At 55.3% G+C, this 21944-nt stretch overlaps 1 protein-coding gene across 1 annotated transcript in view; it reads right to left on the minus strand.

Annotated features, from left to right (window-relative positions):
* MDGA1 (MAM domain containing glycosylphosphatidylinositol anchor 1) overlaps nt 1-8511 on the minus strand; it is a 59170-nt gene extending 50659 nt beyond the window's left edge. Inside the window, exon 1 of the mRNA XM_045869802.2 lies at nt 7389-8511. Within this exon, the coding sequence (XP_045725758.1) occupies nt 7389-7455 (67 nt within the window). The 5' untranslated portion in view covers nt 7456-8511. The remainder of the gene's footprint in view (nt 1-7388) is intronic.
* Between the last annotated feature and the right edge of the window lie 13433 nt (nt 8512-21944).

Here is a 21944-nt window from a genome sequence, read left to right on the forward strand (position 1 = left end):
GGATCTCGAGGAGCCCTGCTCAGAGCTGCAGCTGCCTCCCTGCCAACCCCCCAGCCCCTAGACGGCCCTTACTGTCTCCTCCTCCACCTCAGCTCCCACCGACCCCGTCCCTTCTCCTCGCTTCTCCTCGTCCCTGTCCCCTCTTGGGTCTCCTCCCACCTCCCTGATGCCACCTACTCTGTCTCTTTTCATGCCTCCCACCCCCAGGGTGCTGGTCTCAGTCCAGTGCCCCTCACTCTACTCTCTCCTCCCTGGCAGTTTTAGTCCATTCATGATTTCAACCCACATCGTTCTGTGCACATAAATCCAGATGTGCAAATCTGCCTCTCACCATGATCTCTCTCCTGAGCGTGAACACTTATGTCCATTTACCCCACCAACATCTCTCCCAGACATCCCACACGGGGATCCCATGAACTTCAAAACTGCACTAGCATTGTTGTTAAAAGAAAACCATGCACTGAGGCCTGGCTGAGAGCCGAGCACGGGGCTCAGGGCCTCCCAGGCTGTCTCACTGCCTGCTTATCACAAACCCACGCCATGGGTTCGACTGTCTCTATCTGACAAGCAGAAAAGCCATGCCTTCCACAGCTGAGGTAACTTCTCAGGCTCTCGTAGCTGGTGCAGGGCAGAGCTGGGGTTCGGACCAGGTTTCTTACCCAGAAGTCCCAGCTCTTAACTCCGTCACTCCATTGCCCCAAACCTGCCTGCCTTCCATGGCCCTTGCTGTACCTCACCGCCATTGTGTGCCAAGCCTCAGAGCCATCGGCAGCCCCAACTCTTGCCTACACTGTTCCTGAAGCACTTGTGGAAGCTAATGATCATATGGTCTCATTTCTTGCCTTTTCCCACAATCTCTAAGTGGATCCCTTCCCCCACACCCAACCCCCTACAGCCCATTCTCCACAGGGCAGCCAGAGGAATTCTATTTAAAAAGTGTCAGTTCATGTCCCTCTCCTGCTCAAACCCCCCCCATGGCTCCCCACATCTCTCAGAATACAAGCCAACATCCTTACATAGCCTTCAAGACTGCTAACAACCTGGCCCACTAACCCTCTAACACCCACCTCCCAACACCCCTCCCCATCGATCACTGGGCTTCAGCCAATTGACGCCTCCTTGTTGCTAAACGGGCCAGGCACGCTTCTACCCCAGAGTCTTTGCACTGGCTAATCTCCTGCCTGGAATATCCGTCCTGCAAATATCCACCAGGCCTCCTCCCTCCGCATCTTCAGATCTCTGGTCAGGTGGCACCTACACAAGGAGGCCTTCCAGCCACTGTATTTGAACGTGAACTGCAGTCGACCACTCCTTGTCCCCTTGGCTCCTTTACCCTTTTTCATAGAACCCATCGTCATACGATGCATTACATACTTGTTCATTGTTTACTGCCTATCTCTCCTCGGTTTGAATGCAAAGTCTCCGAGAGTAAGAGCATGTTTCTCTCGCCAGATATCTCAAGTGTTCCATCCAGGGCCTTCACTCAGGTGTTTGTTCAATGACCACAGTCCTTGTACCCACTCCCTCCTGTCCATCCTCCCAGCCACCACCCGGATCAACTTCTCCCTGTGGCTTCCCCGGACAACTCCAGGACCTCCTGCCCAGTCTCCGTCCTCCTGGCCATATCCTCTTTAAAACACGCAGCTGCACAGCGGCCTGAAAGATGGCTCACGTCAGCCCATTTCTCTGCTTGAGAACTTCCTGGCAGCTTCTCCCACACCCAGGATTCCAGCCTACTCCCCCCAAGCACAGGCTCTGTAATCAGCTCTGGGTTGGAGCCCAGCTCTGTCACTCGGACAAGTGACTTCATCTTCCTGAGCCCTCAGTTTACTTTTTGGTAAAAGGGGCTGACAATGACTCACTCAAGGGGCGGTGGTGAGGATTAAAGACAATACACGTTTGTGATCTCAGCCTCTGCAGGAAACGTGAGCGGTTGTTATTATTGTTCCTTAGCGGTTCCAACTCTAACTGCCCAGTTCTTTTCAGCCTGTCCTCCAGCCCAACTGCGTGGGGGCAGAGGCATTGAAACAGTGAGGCAGGCACACGACACTTACACGCCTATAAGGGATTGTTGTTAAAACCAATGAGTCTCCTTGAAAGATTCATTCCTCTTTGCACAAAAGGATGCCTGAAAGAACCCTCACCAAATGCATGGCGGGGTGTCGAGTTTTACTTTCCTCCTTATAATTTAATATATTCTCTGATTGTTACATGTTACTCATTGACTTGGGGAAAAGAGAGATTGCATTGTTTAAAAAGGATTCCTCTGTGTTAAGCATTGCTCTTGCCTCCTGTATCAGCACTGAAACGTAATTGGGCCCCTTCATACCCAGTTCCTGCCATGGCAGCTGTGTGCCTGCAAAGCAGAGTCTTCTGAGAAGGGGAGGAAGACGAAGAACAGGGGCCACACCCCAGGTTCACAAAGAGGCAGCTCTGCAAGTGCAACAGTCCCTGCTCTGTATACAGCCCCACCTGGGCAGGATCCCACAGAGCTGAGCCCCACCACAGAGCTCTCCTGTGGCACTAGGGGCAGGACGCGTGGCTTTGGCCACAGGCAAGTGCCGTGGGACACTGGGGTGAGTACGTAGGAGGTGGAGGGGGCCCAGAGCTTCAGCCGGCCCTAGGGAGCCCCAATGGACCCCAGGCTGAGGAATTGGACTAACTCTCAGCCGACCGGGAGGCCTGAGGCCCAGAGAAGCCCAGGAAAGGCAATGTGGTGGCCAAGCCCTCCCCCTGCTGGCCACATCTGGAGTGGCAGTGCCAACAGCAGGGGGCCGCGTCCCCAGGCTGCTACACACACTCCCTGCACCTGGGGCCAAGTCAGGCTCAGGTGTCCAGAGGCAGGTAGGGGGCAGGGCAAGGCTCTCCCAGTCCCGCTGTGTTGCAGGGGCATCTCCTAACCCAACATGGAGATGGAAGGCAGGTGGCAGATAGGCGAGGGTGGGGGGGCTGAGATGCAGAGTAGTCGTGGGGGGGTGGGAGGAGGTGGCCCAGAGGGGTCCTCCATACTTCGGCCTGTCCCGCTCCTCCCATGCCTCCTGGGCGGCTGGAGAAGCTGGGTTGCTCCCACTGCCCAGATTTCCACTCCCGCCCCCAGATATTGATTTCCTGCATCATTCATTTGCCGGGCCTTGGCGGCCGTGATTAGCTCCCTCTATTCTCCCTCCGGAGCAACCCCCACCCCCACCCACCCAGCCTGTTCTTCCCTGTTCTAGCAAAGCAGAGCTAATACCAGGCTCTAAATGAGGCTTTGCCACCCAGCCCCGGCAACTCACAGCCAAGCCTGGCCAATTACAAGTGGGCCCTTGGCATGGCCCCAGCACACCCCCTCAAGGGTGCTTTCCTGGCTAATAACATTCTCTCTAACCACCCCCTCACCAGGGCCCCCAGCCAGTCAGGAAACACAGATTCCCAGCCTGCAGTGTAGGATGGGACATCATGCCGATCTTGACCCAAAGTGGGGCTCTCCAGCCTGCTGCTGGGCCTGGGGAGCCCTTGGCTGGCTCACCGGCCAACATCAACTTCAGCGGGGAAATGTGGGGGGCGGGGCAAGGAGACAGTGCTGGCAAGGCAAACAAACCAGCCGGCTTTGGTGGAACAAGGCCCCGTCTCTCCCTCATGCTGTTTCTGTAACTGGGGAGGAAGAAGGAACAGAGGTTTGAACCTTCTTGAGGACATTTAGAAAACCCCAAGCCTTCTGTTAGCCCTAGGGGACCAGAATTTTCTGATGCCATGCCTTCTCCAGGGGGAGAGTCAGATACGGACAGCCAGTCTCAAGGCACATGATAGAAACTCTAGTGAAAATTCCCCAGAGTGCCCACACCCAGATCAACACCCAGAAGATGGTACTGGGAGACACACTTCCTGAAATTCCTTCTCTGCACCCCTCAGTGGAGGGGAAAAAAACCTGACTTGGTGATAATTCTGTAAGCTATGTTGCTCTTGTCAAATTATTCAACATCTGTCTTCATGTTCCCACAAAAATTAGCATAGGATAGTAGTTTCTGATGACACCTTTGGTGAAATATTTTGACTTCCACCAGTAAGTTGCAAACAACCTGTCTTAAGGATAATGTCAATTCCTACTCCTGCATATTAAATAATCCAAGGGTTTGTGTGTTTTTGTAAGGGAGAGGAATCCCACCGACCTGCCCTGGCTGGAAGTCCAGCAGCTAGGGGAGGAAAGGAAGCCGGGATGGAGGAGGGGGTGCTTTCTGATGCTCTCCACATGCAGGAAACTCTTCCTCCATCACTCTGGGGCCAGCCCACCTCCCTTGCCAGCCAGAAAACAAATTACAGGATCCACCACGGAGCACAACAAACTGGGCCAGGAGATTGGGAAGCAGGGAGGGAGGAGGGGATTAGCTCCAAATGGACCATCTGGTCCAGTACTCGGCTGCTATAGCATCTGTGCCCCAAAGAAGAAGGGAGGCCACCTGGCCAGACTGAGCGCGCACCTCCCAGCCCTACTGCAGACAGCAGAGCTCAGTGCCGGCAAGAGGACCCTCAGAGGGAAGCGGAGTATAGGGTTCTGAGTACTTGCCTCCCACCAGCCTCAACAGAGACCCACAGCCCAGGCTAGATCCTGCCGGCTTTGCCCTCCATGCCCTCCTGTTCTTCCTCCCTCTCCTCAATTTAGCTTCCATGTTAATCTGCCCCTCCTTCAGCCACACAGGCCTGGGATAGAGGGGAAGGGGCTGGAGTTCCCTCCCCAGGACACACTGTTTTCTTTTGTGCCTGGGCTTTAAGCCTCTTCTCTGTTCTCCCTGAGGTCCCCTAGGCTGCCAGCCTAGGGCTCTGTGACTCTCCCTAAACAGAGACCCTCAGAGTATGCCCCACTACCTTGCTGGAAAACATCCTAGACTGACTTATTGGAGGAAAAGAATTTCAAAAAACATTTCCTCAACCTCCCCCCCCCCCCAACCATGGCCCTTCATTCCTACAACAAATGTTTGCTCAGCTTCTGCTGTGTGCTCGGTACCACGTTGGATGCCAGGATACAATGATGGACACAAGTGACCATCCCTCACCCCTACACTCTACTCTTTCTCGAGCTGCTTTATCTGCTTTGGACAGAGAGGGAAACTGGGAGGGCCGAAGGACTACAGTCCTACAATTGTTCCCCCTTCTGCTGTCTCTGGCCAAAGCTTCTAGCATCACAAAGAACTCAGCAGCCTCTTGCCGTCCTCCTTCTCCTACTAGATTGTCACTTCTCTCCATCAACCTCAACGAAGACACTCCACTCTGCAATTCCTCTGAGGCCCCAGGCTTCTTTGGAGCCAATACCCCAAAGGCACTGTCACCCCAGGGCCCGGGGCTGGCCCCAGTACACCCAGCTCACCTTGATTTGCTCCAAATGGAGAGCAACGAAAAGGGAGACCCAGGCACACGAGGGAGGAGAAACTACAGAAAATAGGGGGCAGATAAGCCAATGGCTAAATCCTGGCCCCAAGTCCTCTGAAATCAGAGCCCGCAGACACCACCCCTATCTCCCCCACCCCACCCCCACTGCCCTCATTGCTGGGGCTTCCAGGCTAGGCTCAGAGGACCTTCCTCAACAAGGGCCCTGTGTAGCCCTGGAGAAGGCTGGAAACGCTGGAGGGGATAGAGAAGAGGGATGGCCAGGAAACAGGTTGGCCAGATCTCCCAAGGACATTTGGAGGGAGGAGCAGGGTAGAGGACAGACAGCAGGGAATAGTGCGAGGTCTCTGTCACTCTCAGAGCCCCTGAGGTGTGGGGAGCAGGGGGCAAAGACCTCAGTGACATCCCTCCTTAGGCCAGCTCTTGAGGCAGTGAGGCTACTAGGAAACCTTGGGGGAAAGAGGAAAGAGGACTCCCGCCCCCTAAACCCCCGGTATCTTCCTCTGCCCTAGGGAGGCCTCTAGGGCCAGGTCAGTGGCCTCCTCCCTACAAGCCCCCTCCCTCCTCAGTCTCCGCTGCGCTCCTCCTCCCCCTTCCCTCTTCTGGCCTCTGTAAAGGGCCAGGCAGTAAGAGACACACAAACTAATTAAGAAGTAGAGTTTGGCCAGATGCCTGGGCCCGCCTCCCCAGGGAATTAAGCCAAAGCCAGCTAACTGTGTAGGGCGGGGAGCATGTCACCTCCCAGACACCCCTCAGGACACCCCTGCCTCTTGGGAGGCACAGCAAGGCCAGCCGCCCCCAGAAGGGAGCATTTAGCATCTGCACTTGAGGCTGGCTGGTGTATGCCCAGCGCCATGGTGGGGGGGCAGCTGGGGGGACAATACCTCTGCCTCCGCACCCACAGAATGAGTCAAACTCTCCTCTGATCTAAAGATGAACAATCAGACCCTGGGCCCAGGGGAAGAGGGACAGGGACCTCTCCCCATCCCAGCTACACACGATTACAAAGTGACCCACACAGACCACCCTGCAGTCAGGAGAAGGCAAAGTAAGGACCACTGGGCCCCGAGACGGACTTTTTCGCGCTCTAAGGTCAGGGTACAGAAGCCTGCTAGAACTCAGAGGGAGGGTCCCTGAGAAGGGGGAGCTCTGGACGATTGTGCACAGATGATGCCTGCTCTCGGGACCTTTCCCCGGGGAACACCCTCTGGAGAGTCTGGAGAAGGGACACCCAGCCAGAGTCCCCTGAGCGAAGGAGAACACGGCGTAGGGACGCAGGAGCAGAGCTGCGTGGCAGGAGGCAGAGTTTGAACACGTAGCCCTATGGGTGCGTGCAGTGTTCGCGTTTTCTGGGGACGGTGGCTGAATGTGTCCGTGTGTGCGCTCAGGGAGAAGGAAGGTGGGGCTGGGATTTTGTAGCTGAGAAGCGGGGACAGGAGGAACTGGCTCAGGCGAGGTTCGAAAACGGATGCCGGGGTTTCAGGCACCCAATACGGGGGATGCTGGCATTCGCTCTGGCCGTCAAGAAGCGAGTAAAAAGAAGCGAAGCCGCAGCGAGAGCCGGGAAGGCGAGCCCGCCGCCCGGCCGTGGTGCCGGCAGCCAGCTCACCCGCCAGCCACGCGCAACTCCGGATCGTGCATCGCTCGGCTTCTACTCCCGCCGAGCCAGGGTAGGACCAGGTTTCCGTGCAAGTCGCTGCCCCAGGCCCAGGTTTGGGGTCTGTCAGGATCTCCCGAGCCGACTGGGTGTTCTCAAGGGTTCCGAGTCACTCCTGCCCCTGGCAAGGTTTGAGGAAGTGGGTCCCTCCCCCTGGCATCCCCGGCTTCACGCTAGACCCTACGACCCGTCTCCGTGCTCCGAAACAGCTAGCTCGATCTCCTCGCGCCCTGAGAAGGGCGGGGACCCGGGCATCCACTCCAGAGTCCGAGCCGGGGTCCCCACCAAACCCCGGCAGCGCGCACTTTGCGCCTCTTGCAAAGTTTCCGCGCGGTGCTAAGCCAGCATGGAGCGGGACGCGGGCTCTTACCGTAGACTCCTTGTCCCCGGCAGTGGAAGGGGATCAGGGCCAAAAGTAGAAGGCAGGTCACCTCCATCTTCACGGCCGGTGCTTCATCCCCGCGAGGCGGCGCAGCCCGAGAGGTGGCAGGGGGCTCATCCGCCGGGGCCCCGCGATGCCCCCTGCGTCCCCCCGTCCCCCGAGAGGCGACGGAGGGGGCGGCGGCGGCGACGGAGACCAGGAGACTGAGGAGGCGGCGGTGGCGGCGGCGGCGACCCGGGTTTCTCCTCTGGCGGGGCCGCTGCCCGCGTGGGGACGCAGGGGGCGCTGGCCCGGCCCCGGGTGCCTTGGCGCGCCCGGCGCAGCAGCCAGCGCCCCGGCCCGAGGAGCCCGGCCGCCGATGCGCCCGGGGTCCCCAGGGCTGTCTGCTCCGTGTGCTGGGCGCCAGGGACCCCTCTGCGGCGGCGGGGGCGCTTCGATCCAACAGGCCACCGACGACTGACAAACTTGTCGTTTCCCCGCCCAGGGGACGCCTCTCCGCGGAGCGGGGACGGGAAGGCCCGGACTTCGCTCGGGGTTAATCCGCTGTCACCAGTCCTGCGGCGGGCGCTGGGGTCTCAGTAGCCCGACCCAAGCGGGCCGGGTTGGGCGCCCTCCCGGAGGCGAAGGAGCCCCGGCCCCCGGCCCTCCTGAGCGGGGGAGCAGCGCTGGCTGGGTTCGGCCGCGGGGCGAGAGCCACGGGTCCCCAGGTCCGCGAAGTTAACCGAGCCACCGAGGAACCCCGGGGAGGAATCGCGCCCCGGCGCCCCCGCGGGAATCAGGAGAGCAATTCCAGCCAAGAGAGACCCCAGAAAGCGGGGAAAGGAGGAAAGTTTGAGTCGTTTGAAAAATATTCGCGCTCTCGGCGAGGCCGGGGCTGCGGCGCGGGCGCCGCTCGCCGCCTCCGCTCGCCGCGCTTCGCTCCCGCCGTCTGGCCGCCGCCGTGGCGCTCCCGCGCTCGATGCTCTCGGGAGAGCGGGGCTGCGCCGCGCCCCAAGTTGGTCGTCCCCGCCCCCGCCCGGCGGCCTCGGCCGGCGGGGGCCCCGAGCGGGCGGGGCCGGGCCGGGCTCCCGGGCGCAGCGGCCGCTGGGCTCGGGGCCGCGTGAGCGCTCCGTTCGCTCGGCAACTTGGGCTTCGCTGTGCTGCTTTTTCCCCCCTCGGAGCTTTTCATTCCGCGCTCCCCCCGCCTCCCTCCCTCCCTTCCTCCTCCCTCCTCCTCGCGTCTCCTCGTTCGGTCTCTCGCTCTCCCACCCTTTGTCGCTCGCTCTCCTGTTTGATTCCCCTCCAGTTAAAAAAAGGAGCCAATTAAAGGCAGCCCAGCTCGCCCGGCCCAGCCTCTGTCCAATTTCCTCGCCTCCCCCAGGACCAATTAGAGAAAACAAAACAGGGCTGGGGGAAGCAGACTGCCTGCTTTCTTCTCTCTCTCTCTCTCTCTGTTTTTCTCTCTCTCTCTGCCCCTCCCCGTTCTCTCCTCTCTCCGCCCCCCCCCACCCCCCCGGCAGGAAAATGTCAGAAAGCAGAAATGGATCCATCTATCCCGAGGACAGTGGCGGAGGGACGTGGGTTTCGGCGCGGGCTCTGCAGCCGCGCGCTCGCACGCGCGCTCTTCGCCCGCCCTTGCACACCCAGACTGGCTGCCGAGCCGGGTGCACCGATTCCAGTATGCTCGCGGGGCAAGCACGGCCGTTCGCCCCGGGGACCGAAGCCTGCGGGGCAGTGCACACTTAGTATATGTTTTGCACTTTTGGTGGTCGGAACTAAAGCGGGGTTCGGAGGGAAAGGCCACGGGCCCGCCTCTTTTGGGGTCCTGCAGGCGCGCGAGCCGGCCGCCAGCTGTCTGCAGGGCTGTCTGCGCGGCCCCGGAGTCCCTCCGCCCCCGGCCGAGCCCCCGCCCCTTTCCAGGCAGCCGCGGCCTCTCCCTGCGTAGGGCGTGGGGGCCACCGGCACCGCAGCTGGCGGGGCCGGGGGCGGAGAGCGCGCGCTTGGAGCTCTTGCCCTTGCCTCGGCCCACAGGTTGCCAACAGGTTTGTCCGCAGGACCCCGCTGCCGGAGCTCCCCTAGGCCACCCACATTCTCCCCGGCTCGCCCCTGTCTCTCCCCCCATCCTGCCTCTCCTTAGGACCTCAGGCGCCCCCAAGCGCCCCAGGGGCGCACTCTCTTCCGGTAGCCAAGCCCCGCGGCCCGCTCCAGCTGCGGGGGTCCGGCACTCCGGAACTCCGCTACCTCACCCAGGCTCCCGGAGCAGGGGTGGGGAGAGCGTTCCTCCCAAACGCCAGCGGGGAGGAGCCGTAGGCTGGGAAGCCAGGTGGGCGGCCTCCCCTGCGCCTCCGATCGCGGCCCCCACCCGCGTCCTGCTAATCTCACCTGCTCCACCTGTCGCCGTTATTTATCTCGGCTGGTGCGCAAGACTGTATTAGGGCGGCCCGTGGGATCGCAGACGACCGCAGCAGCTAACAAGCGGGGAGATTATTAACCCTCCTTCCCCCTCTCCCCGGAACTGTTCAGTATCTTGGCTGTGATGGTGGTTCCGCGACTCTATGCGTTTGCCAAAACTCAAAGAACTTACACCAAAAAAGGTTTCATTTTTCAATATGTAAAATTAAAACATAAATTTAAAAAATAATAAACCCCACCCCATCCTAGGCCCATTTCCTGCTAGGTCTCTCCTCCCCTGACCCTCGAGGGACTGACTTCTCACAGGAGAACGTGCCGGGCAGCAGTGGGAGGTGTTGGGAGAAATGCCAGGCCGCGGTAGGGGGATGTGCCATCCACTGACACCTTCTCGGTTCCCTTTCTGTCCATTCTGGGAAGTCCCAAAACATCTAAAGAATCTTATTCTCCAGCCCACCTCCAATTGATTGCTCCTTCTTCCTTCCCCTCCCCCCTTTCTCTCTCCTTCCTTTCCTGTGGATCCAAGGCTGAATAAGGCGATCTGATTTAGTGCTGGGCACCCAACAGATGCTAGCTGCAGATTTGTTAAATGAATGGATGAGTGATGCCCCTCATAGGCCAGATACCACAGACCTAGGATACCCCCAAGAGAAAAATCCATTTTCTGTTCCACCGGGCTACAGAGCTATCAGGCCTCTTCCCACCTACCTCCCCCACCCATTCCAAAAAAGACGTGGCACCACTTGAGGGTGTGGTGATGACTATTTTCTTTTATTGTCATCTTCCTACTGTTCAAAAATTCCTAGAAACCCTCACCACCTCCAGGAAGCTCTCAGGGAGTGATCACAATGATTCCTGCTCTTCTTGGCTTTGCGCATTCTGAACTGAATGACCATGTGTCCAAGCCAGAGGCGACTACCTTCCTATTTTCCAGTCAGCCGGTCCAGCCCCCCCAAACAGCAGTTAATTGCTCCTCTTTGGCTTTGGGGTGTTTTACTGAGGGACGGAACCCCACTGACTCAGCTGATGTACTCTTGAGCACATACACTGGCCTGAAGGAGAGAGAAGACTCATGGTCAGGGAGAGACCAGGAGGAGGGGGGAGCCGGGCTGGGATTGAACATTTGCTGTAGCGAATTCACTTGTGAATATTCTGCAGCTAATTATATGCAGTGTAAGAACCTTGACAGCCTGTTTGTGTTGCATGTAAATTCAGCCGTCTCCTCCCCCAAGTGTGCCTGGCCTGCTGCCTCTGACACAGCCCAGTGTCTGACAAGGGGAGGCAACCAGGGAGAAGGAAAAAAGCACTAGACTTGGGAGCCATCAGTCCTACGTTCCAGTCATAACCTCTCTAGGCCTCAGTTTCCCCAACTGTAATGTGAGTAGGATCCCTATCTACAGAGTGGTTGTTAGATGTAAGTAATAATAACAGCTGATACCCCAGGCCAGGTACTGTTCTAAGCCCTTCATGTGGATAACTATTTAATCCTCATAACAACTATGGGAGATAGGACTGTTACTCTCATAGAATAACATAGAACGATTTAGTGACTCACATACCTGCTAAATGGCTTTGACCTAGGTAGCTTGGCTCCTTGACCTTGTTCTTTCCCACTGTTCTATACTGAAGAAACGTAAGGACCTAGGTGTCTAAAATGTTTTCACAAGAAGTGTTTCCTAGACTTTTCATACACACAGAACAATTCACAGGGCCCCAAAATGGGCTGTTGGCGGTGGGTGGACAGCACATGAGCTCTAGACCCCTGGACCTGAGGCCGACTGAGGTTGGGCTGCCTGGAGGTTCGGTGGTCAGCACCTGACTGCCAACTCCTGGCTTCCATCCAGGATACTAAGATTCTTTTGCCCCAGAGAAAACCCAGCCCTTGGGCTCCAGGAGGTTTCAGGAACTAGCTGCTGGTTGAGGGGGTGTGTGCCACGCCAGGGAACCAGGAATGCCAGATCTTGGCCAGGCAGGGCAGCTCAGGGCTTTTGTTGTGAGAGCTCCTTATAAGAAAGCTCCCCCATCTCCTGCCCAAAGGAACTCAGAGCCTGGGAGAAGAGAAGAGAGGGAGAGAGAGCTAGAAGAATTCTGTGGGAATGGTGTCGTGGCTTGCTAGGGAAATTGTCTCTGAAAATCGTACAGTGGCAGGAATTGATTCAATCTCAGGGCAAGACACTTTCTGGTTGGGGGAGGTGAAGGCTGGCTGGGGTGGGAGGGGGTGAAGGCCGAGGAGAGTTATGACCCCACTGAAAGACCAGTTTATTAATTCAGGCTCTAACAAATGGCCAATTAATGGTTCCAGCAGCTAATTAGTAAGCAGTTAACTCCTGTTATAAAACGTGTGCTCCAGACTGGTGACAGTGCAATCCCGCAGTGAAGCCTTGGAGAGGAGGGGCCCCGGAGACTTGTGACACCCAGGTTCTGTAGCTCCCCCCACTCCCTCTTCCTTCCAAACTGCCTGCAGACCCTCTGCTCTGGAATGCAGGCTTCCTGAGAGCGGAGACTCCGTCTGTTCACCATTCGTTCACGTAGCAAGCATCTCCTACTATGTGCCAGGGTCCACTCAAGGCACCGCAGATTCAATGTGAAAACTGACAAGAACCTCTGCCCTCAGGGAGCTTATATTCTAGTGAAGAGACAGACAACAGACTATGTAAATAAGGAAAATAGATAGTATTTAGACAGTAAGGACAATGCTACAGCTAGAAGAGGAGTAGGAATGACAGGGTGTCTGGACAAGATTCCATTGACATTGGAGTCATGCCCTTAAGGAAGAGAGGGGTCCACCTGTGCCAATCTCTGCGGGGAGAACACTGCAGGGAGACGGGGCAGCAGGTGCAAAGGCCCTGTGGTGAGGAGCATTTGGTGCAGCTGAGCAGGTGACAGCAGAGCAGTAGGAGCTGACATCGGAGAGGTTCAGGGGGCAGGTCCTTTGGGCCTTGGGGTCAATGCAGGAGGTTGGGTTTCACCCCAAGTAAATGGGAGCTATGGCAGGGTTTTGATCGGAAGAGGGAGAGGATCTGACTTTCATTTAGCAGGCTCACTCTGGCTCTGTATAAGGAACTGATTGAAGGGGCTGCCACAGTATCCCTAGCACCTGGCACAGTGCCAGGCACTTAGTGGGTGCCCAATAAATGCTTATCGTATGAACTGGCACCTAAAAAATGATGGGGCTAGGTTGTGAGAGAGGGAGACAATCACTTTTGAAAGTCCAATTTAAATGGGTCCTCTTGTAAATTATTTTACAGCCACCAAGGGTACCCTCACATTGGACCTCTCCAAGGAATCCCATGCCCACTACCCTGCTTGGTCCTTAAAATGTCCCTGTGAGTTAAGGCACCTCCTTCATTTTACAGATGTGAAGACAGAGCCAAAGAGACATTCGCTGACTAGCTTAACAATTAGTTATTGAAAATACCAGTCCCAGGGGCGCCTGGGTGGCTCAGTTGGTTAAGCGACTGCCTTCGGCTCAGGTCATGATCCTGGAGTCCCAGGATCGAGTCCCACGTCAGGCTCCCTGCTCAGCAGGGAGTCTATTTCTCCCTCTGACCCTCCCCCCTCTCATGCTCTCTCTCTCTCTCATTCTCTCTCTCAAATAAATAAATAAATAAAATCTTATAAAAAAAAAAAGAAGATGCCAGTCCCAGAACGATGGCGGTGGGGATTCAAAAGAGACAGGAGTCCCTTCCCCCTGTCTGGCCACCTTTCCACAAATGTGCCATGCCTCACTGGGGGATCTTCCCTCTCTGGGCTCCAGATTCTCATTTTCACAGTCAGCAGATGTGCCTAGCCTGGCTCTGAGATGGCTCCTCGATCAGACTCCAAAGGCTTATGAGCTGTGTCTGTGGCCTGTTATTTGCATGACACCCTTTCCCCAGCGAGGGTTACCTCAGCTGTCCCGAGCTCCCTTTGTCCACACTACTGTTGGGACAGGGGGGGTTTTGTTTAACTTTTTTGAGCTGATGGTTCATTGGATCAAAAGTAGTTTGGTTTTAACACCAGCTTGGAAAACACATGGTCTTTCCACTCTGAGTGGGTGTAAAGAATACTGATTTACCCAGCTTTGCTTCCTGGGGTAGGTCTGGGAAGGAGGTGAATGCGCTGAAAAAGTTGGGTTCTCCTGGCTATTTATTAATTCAACAAATATGTATTGAGCCAGGCATTGTGCCTTCATCATACTGGGTATTCTGCTGAAGACATACAAGTAAAGACACAGCCCTGCCCTCAGGGAGTCCCAGGCTGGGGGTGGGGGGACATAACCCTGACTCAGGGAGCCCCAGTCTGAGGGGGAGACACAGCCCTGCCCTCAGGGAGCCCCAGTCTGAGGGGAGACACAGCCCTGCCCTCAGGGAGCCCCAGTCTGAGGGGAGACACAGCCCTGCCCTCAGGGAGCCCCAGTCTGAGGGGAGACACAGCCTTGCCCTCAGGGAACCCCAGTCTGAGGGAAGACACAGCCCTGCCCTCAGGGAGCCCCAGTCTGAGGGGAGACCCAGCCCTGCCCCAGGAAGCCCCAGTCTGAGGGGAGACACAGGCCTGTCTTCAGGGAGCCCCAGTCTGGGGGAGGAGACTGCTACCATAGAGTTATGGATTGTATAAAAATGGAGTCAGGATAGAGATCTAGGAGCAGACACACTGTAACAGTAATAAAGTAATCAGGATGTGGGTAAGGGCTAAGGAGATGGGGAACAAGGAAGACATCCTGCTGGTTACTCTGAATTCCTGGCTCTCACTGCAAGATTGTTTCCTACTTTAAGCCTGGTTGCCTACAACCTTCCAAGTTTCAACCAAGCCCAAGGGAAGAAGCCTGGTGTTTTATTTGGGTATTTTTCCTAATGCAAATGTCTCTCTGGGCTCCTGGGAACCAGGCCTGTTTGAAGGCGAGACTGTGAAGCTGGCATGTAGCAGTCAGCACCCGGAGGGAAGAAAACCCGCTCTCTCTGGGGTCCAGGCCCCAGCCCAGCAACAAACCCCTTCCCCACCTCAGTCCGCTAGCCTCCCTAGGGACACATCTGGCCAAGGGGATTGCAGAACACTGGAGCTCAGCAACATTCCCAAGGCTCCAGCTGGGCTTGTGGATGTCCCCCCCAACCCCAGGTTGAGAGCGGCATCTGTGTGGTGTGCCCTGTCCCCACCTGTGCTGTGAGCTCTCGGACAGGTGGATGTCGCTCCCCGGGTCACGCACAGCACCCGGCGCAGGGCTGAGCACCTGGAAGTCACTTGATGTCTGCTCATTCAAATGAACTGAACTCACACGAAAACAGGCTCCAGGCAAGACCTGAATTACCAGGATAAGGGAAGCCCAAATTATCCAGACAATATGTAGATGAGGGACAAATAAAAATAATAAATATATAAGAAGAAATATGTGTGTTCAGTACAGGCTGCGAGAAAGCAAATTCTCAGGAGAGGGAAGTAGGCAAGGGAGGGCCAGAGGTTTTGGGAAACGCTGTGTAAACAAGGGGCAGGGGATGTGACCCCCCACTTCTGCCTCATTCTGGAAGGCTTTCTAGGAGGCGGGGGGGTGGGGAGCCTCTGCCAGGCTGAAGGGGGCTCTGTCCTCTGGCATCTGCCCCCAGGGTCCCAGCGGCCCCGGAGGTAGGCATCAAGTTTCGCTGAGCTGGTCTTTCTCCCCTTCTCCGTGCAGCTCTTAGGAAGCAGTATCAAATGTTCTCCAGCTTGAAGAGTCAGGCTGGGATCTGTGGGGAAAGGAGGAAAGGGCAGGAGGGGGGTGAAACTGAAATCAAGTGGGGGGGAACGGGGCCAGGGCTGGGCCCAGGGACTGGGCAGATATTTTTTCTTGCTTCCTTTCTGTTTAACTTCCCCAGCAAATGTTTGCTCCTTTTGTCATCACCTCTTTTTGATCCATGTAAAAGGGTGAGAGGCAGGAAATCGGGAGTGGGATAATCACAGACAAACACACACACACACACACACACGGACAGGACAGCTGCGTGGCATACACTCCAGGGGGCGCCATTTACATAGAATACAACAGGAATGGCGCCCACCTCCCACCCCAGCGTGCAAAGGGGTGGCCTCGCTGCAGCTCCCACTGCTCGGAGCCAACCTCAGGACAAGCTGGTGTCATCCCACCCTGTACCTCATTCCCCCCGCTTCACTTCCCAACCCCCTCTCCCCCACACACACCCGCCCCCTCTGGCCCCTCCCCCTGCAGGTCACACCAGGCCTAATGGTCGCATCCCTGCAGGACGCTGTGGGGGAAGAAGGGGTCCTGGCCGCCAGGCAGCCTCATTGTTCCGCATGCACACACGAGGAGCCCTGGATGCTCGCTGCCGTTTTGATGAACTCATCTTCTTATCTGGCTCTCCCCGCTCTCCTCTGGTATGCGCCAAGTCCACCATCCAGGGCCTTTGGGAGCCACATCTGGCCCAGGCCCAGGGAGAGGGTGCCCAAGGGACCCCCCCCCTCAGCCCTGTGAGGACAGTCTAGCTCCACTTCTCACCCTTTCGGTCCTCCAACCCAGGGCTTATCTGAAGGAGTAGGGGTACCATCACATAACCATAAAATGCCCTCAGGACCATCAAAGGAGGTAGAGAGCTTCATCATCTTCGTTTTAGAGGTGGGGGAAACTGAGGAACAGAGAGGTTCAGTCACTCCCCCAAGGTCACACAGCTAGTAAGTGGCAAAACTGATTATCAAACCAGATGATCTGGCTCCAGAGACTATAGAGTCCATACCCTTCACCTCTGACCTAGAGGAGGGGCCTAAAGCTAACAGCCCTAGAGTTGCGCCGGCTGACACATAGGCACGAGCTACTAGTTGCTGTTTGAGTTTTAATAAAGTAAAAATTAGAAGTCAGTCACACTGGCCACTTTTCAAGTGCTTAATAGTCACACGTGACAAGCAGTGCTCAGGAGTCCTTAATTTTAACCCTAGCTCTATTCCTTACTAGCTGAGCAACTGTGGGCAGGTCACTTAACCTCTCTGTGTCTGTTTCCTCATGGGTGAAAGGATAGTAAGAATAGCACTGACCCCACCGAGCTAGGAGGGGAATCAAATGAGAAAATGCATACGAAGGGCTCAGTCCAGTGCCTGGTATATAGTAAGTGTTCCCAAAATTCTTAGTCTTCTTTTTAGGAAGCGTAGTCCAGTCCTTCATTTAACTAAGTCGGTAGCTAAGACCAGAGAAACTAAGGAACTGGCTCAAAGCCACACAGTACATCAAATGCCAAAAGCTGGAACTCCGAGTTCGACTGCCACCACATGGCTTAGTGATACCACTACAGTTGATAAAGGGCTTTCATGTCTGACCCTCCCCAAGATGCTGGGAGGCAGTTAAATGGGGTTTTATCAACCCCCCATTTTATAGCTTGGGAAACTAAGGCAGAGAGGGTGAAGTAACTTCGGGGTCATGACGCCGTTGGGTAACAGGGTAGGGACCCGTTAGTACTGTTCATGGGTCTTTCCCCTGCTCCATTCTCCACCATCTGTGAAAATTAATGTGTGGGTGTTTGTGGGGGAGTGTTTGTGTGCGTGTTCTCCGTTTCTTCACTGTGCAGACTTCAGGAACCTGTTGTCCACTATAGATAGAATTTAAATTATATAAATAATATTAATAGGGTCTCAATTATGTAGAAAGCTGTATGCAGAATAAAGATGAGACGACAGATAATGCCATTTTAATGATTATCGTGGGTGCTGGGATTATGGGCGATTTGCATTTCTGTCTTCATGTGTTTCTATTTTTCCCCCAATTTCCTATAAGCAGTATGGATTATTTTTACAATCAGAAATAAACAAATGTGATTTTCAAATACTTTTTTTTTTTTAATTAAATTCCTCCAGGGGCGCCTGGGTGGCTCAGTCATTAAGCGTCTGCCTTCGGCTCAGGTCTTGATCCCAGGGTCCTGGGATCGAGTCCCGCGTCGGGCTCCCTGCTCAGTGGGGAGCCTGCTTCTCACTCTCCCTCTGCCTGCCACTCTCTCTCTGTCAAATAAATAAACAAAATCTTTTAAAAAAAAATTTAAATTCTTCCAGTGTTTCCCCTGTGGCCTCCTTGGCCCTCTAAACACCCAGGAGGCCTGCCCTGGGGTTTGGCTTTGCCTGGCCAGGCCAGCCAGCAGACAGGAGGCCTGTGAGGGCCTCTCATCCAGAGGCCCTCAGGTCCCTTTGCACTGGAGTGGGCTTGAATTTACTCAGCAACATCCACATGCAATAAATGTCATACGGTTTTATTTTTTCAAGTCAAATAAATTCTGATCCCAAGTCTCCAATTGCCAGAGTGCTGAGAAATCAACCTTAGTTATGTTTGGGGATGGGAGTCTCAGGTAATAGAAGAATCTGGAACCCAGGAGAAGTGGCCTGAGGCCTTGTGGTTGCCATGGTAATTAACTCCTGTCACCTTGGCTCCTGAACCCTGGGCCAGGCCTCTCTCGGGCTTGGCCTCCCTGGACAGGCTCTGGGGTCCCCACAGCAGCCCTCTCATGACCACAAGTGGGCCCTGGAGCCCCTCCAGGCCTCAGTGCTTATCACTTAGCCTCCACAAACGGCCCCATCTGGCACCACAGGCCAGAGAGACACAAGGCCCCAAACAAAAGCCCCCAAATCTCTGTCCTTCCCTGGCTGAGAGGTCTGTCTCCCTTTTCCCTCCTAGTCAGGCCACTTTCCTCATTCCTTGTCCAGTCCCCTCTCTCTTCACTCCCCCCCAGGAGACCTCCACCCCCCAAACCTAACGGGGGTGGGGGGAGAAGGGACAGGAATCCCTGCTTTGACAACAAAACCCAAAGCTCTTTGAGGCAAAAAAGCCCAGACTTAGAGGCTGACCTTGGTTCCTTTCTTGGGATGGAGAAGGGGGAAATATCTGTCACTATTCCAAGTGAAGTGGGAAAAACACCAAATAACATCTCAGTATAGATCGTGGCAATACAACTCATCCCTTGAATGATGGCTTCTCAGACCTCTCCTTGTGAGGTCAGACTGAGGCATTTATGTGCCAGGGGGTACAGAATGGAGTCACCAAAGCCCCACCTTCCCCTTCCTAGGACCCAGGCAGGGGAAGAGGGTTCCTAAGGGGAAGCCCAGAAATTGGAGTCAGAGAGACTGAAGTGTTGGACCCAAAAGAGGTGTTCAGTAAATACTTCTGTTGTGCATGAGTCTAATCTTGGGCGCAGTCCTTCACGTCTCCAAGCCTCACCATCTTTATCTGTAAAACGGGCATCTGTTCATTCAACAACTATGTCATGATTACCACACACTGTTTCAGGCACAGAGGATATACCAGTGAACATAACAAAGTCTCTCTCTTCGATGTTAGTGGGTAAGACAGACAATAATATTGTTATACCATCCCAGGTCTAGTAGATGCTGTGGGAGCTCGGCCCACATCCTCTCATACTAACTAACCCTCTGGCTGACTTCTAATTGCCAGCACCCCATTAGAGGGTGCCTTTGCTTGAGGCTTCTGTGCCTACCCACGTGGGCAGAAGGGCCAGGGTCTCCCAGCTCCCTGGGCGCAGCTGTTAGCCAGAGACTCACAGAACTGGTGCATAAATACCCCGGTTCCCTCTCCCCTCAGGACGTTTCTGAGGCGTGTGTCCCACACTAGCTCCCAGAGTTCCCTAGCAGGACTGGGCTCCAGTTCCCCACAGTAACTGGGGGGAAATATGCCCGTTATCGGCTGCCTTCCCTTCCCTGGATCACTTCCCCCTTCTCCCGTGGGTGTTTCCTGGAGTCACCAAACACTACTTGCCCTCAAATACTTGTTTTGGGTCTGCTCTGGGGAAATCCAACCCAAGACATCAGATTATAGTTGGTGCTGTGAGAACAAAATTAAAATAGGCAAGGGGGTGGAGAAGGAGGAATGGTATCCCTTTAGACAGGGTCGTCGGGGAAGGTCCCTGTGAGGACATGTTCAGTTCAATCAAGCAGCTAAGTGAAGTCAGGGAGGGAGACAAGCAGATACCTGGCTGCAAGGGTGTGCAGACAGAGGCCCTGAGGTGGAAACACCTGAGAGCAATGGGATGATATAAGAATGGTATTTCCCCCCAGGAATAACACCTGCCCAACCAGCGTGGGGAGAAGGATTGCTTGAGGTAGTCTATGTGAACTGGAAAGCCCTGGACACATAGGAGCTATTAGGGCTTTTTAAATTCCCTCTCTAGAGCTCGCCAGCTCTCCTCCTCGGAATGGCTCAGCTCCCTGCGCCGCGGGCTCTGCACCTCCCCCCTCCTCCCTGCTCACCCAGCCTCTCTGGCCTGGAGCAGGCTTGGTTTTTCCAATAACTCATTAGTGCAGCTTTTGTCATGATTGAAGAAACAAAAGACCCAACAAGAAAACTGCATTCAGCAGCATTACAGGTTATTTATGAGAAAATGCAAAGAAGCCTCAGCACCAGAGGAATGGGGGGGGGGGGGGGGAAGCAGGAAGGTCCTCTGGGTGGGAGACTGGGGTACCTTGGATCTGCCTGGTGCTGACCGCCCATGCCCCTGCCTGACACAGACACACCTCTTCTCTCCTCCCACCTCCCCCTGCCAGAGTCAGCCATGAGTCACCACTGCCTTAGCCACTTGATTTAATTTCACCCGCCCATCCATGCCTTCAGCCATTCATTTATTTATGTATTCGCTGATTCATTTATTCATTCAGGCAGGTAGTGAGGGCCTACTATGTGCCAGGCACTAGCTGATGTCAACATTTATGGGGCATAGACATGAATCAGCAATTGCATACTGGAACCAGCTCATAGCAGCCCACAGAGCTGATGGTATATGCTTCTTCCCAACCCCACCTGCAGTGGTGTTACGTGGGTAGCTTTAACATAGTGGCAGTATTTAGACCACAGAGATTGGCAAGTGGTCCAAATCAGGGTGTTTCCCGCAGAGACCTAGCTGTGAAACGAGACACCACTGTACCAGGCCTTGGTGTCTCCGGCCACACAGACCTGAACCCCAAGAACTTATGGTCTAAATTGGAGAAGGACATTGACCAAGTTTGTTTTTTCCTAAAGATTTATTTATTTATTTGAGAGAGAGCAAGCGGAGGGGAGGAGCAGAGGGAGAGGAAGAGAATCTCAAGGGAGCCCCCCCTCCCCCAGCGAGCAGGGCTCCATCTCACAACCCTGAGATCATGACCCAAACCAAAATCGAGTGGGATGCGTAACCGACTGAGCCACGCAGGCGCCCTGACATTGACCAAGTTTTTTGTTTCCTTGAGATTTTATTTATTTATTTGAGAGAGAGAGCGCGCACGAGTGGGAGGAAGGGTGGAGGGAGAAGGAGAAGCAGGCTCCCCATGGAGCAAGGAGCCTGATACAGGGCTCGATCCCAGGACCCCAGGATCATGACCTGAGCTGAAGGCAGACTGAGCCACCCAGGCGCCCCGACCAAGTTTGTAATGTAACTTGGGCCCACCCAGAACCACACAAAACTACTACACAGTTGTCTTCGCAACTGAGGAGCTCCAAGGACAGAGCATTTAATTCTATCGTGTGAGACCTAGGAAGGTGTGATAAACAGGGTGCATTTGAGCTGAGCCTTTAGGGATAGGTGAGATGTCAGCCGGAATGGAAGGCATTCTGGGTAGGGGAGCAGTAGAGGAAAGCCGGGCGGAGCGTGTTCACTCCACCCAGATAAAAATGCCACAGCAGGGGCTTGCTCCCACCCATTACCTTCCCAATCACACAGCAAAAGCGCACTGCTTTCTGGAGGAAAAAAAATGATACTGGAAGAGCTGGATTGTCCAGGAGAGACTGCTGGTTGGACAGTGGGTCCTGAGAGCTAAGGACCCGTCTCCTCTCTTCCCCTCCTCCCAACCTTCTCCTCATCACCCTTCCTTCTCAAGGAAAGGCCTGAGCTACAGGGAGAATGTCTACAGCGTGTGAAAGTGCCAGGCAAGAGGCCACCATCAACCCACCCTCGGCACCACCGACACTGTCACCCCCAGCGTGAGCCGTGGCGCCTAGCCACCAGGCTGACCCCGCCATCACTATCGGCCCACCATTTCTCCATGTGTGGTCCACTGGCACCATTAAGCAGCTCATACAGACACATGTGCACGTGCTGGGCTTGCAGAGATCAGGACAGACACCCAAACAAACCTAAACGCTCCGAGGGCTCCAATGATCTCTCCTGCATACAAGAGGAGGCTTCTCACAGATTGCATGCTCGCCCCCTCTCTACTCTGGGAGATAGTCGAGGT

The sequence above is a fragment of the Mirounga angustirostris genome, unplaced genomic scaffold, assembly GCF_029215605.1.
Source record: "Mirounga angustirostris isolate CCGP_5_RB_7025 unplaced genomic scaffold, mMirAng1.0.hap1 SCAF_8, whole genome shotgun sequence".
NCBI classification, from domain to species: Eukaryota; Metazoa; Chordata; class Mammalia; order Carnivora; family Phocidae; genus Mirounga; species Mirounga angustirostris.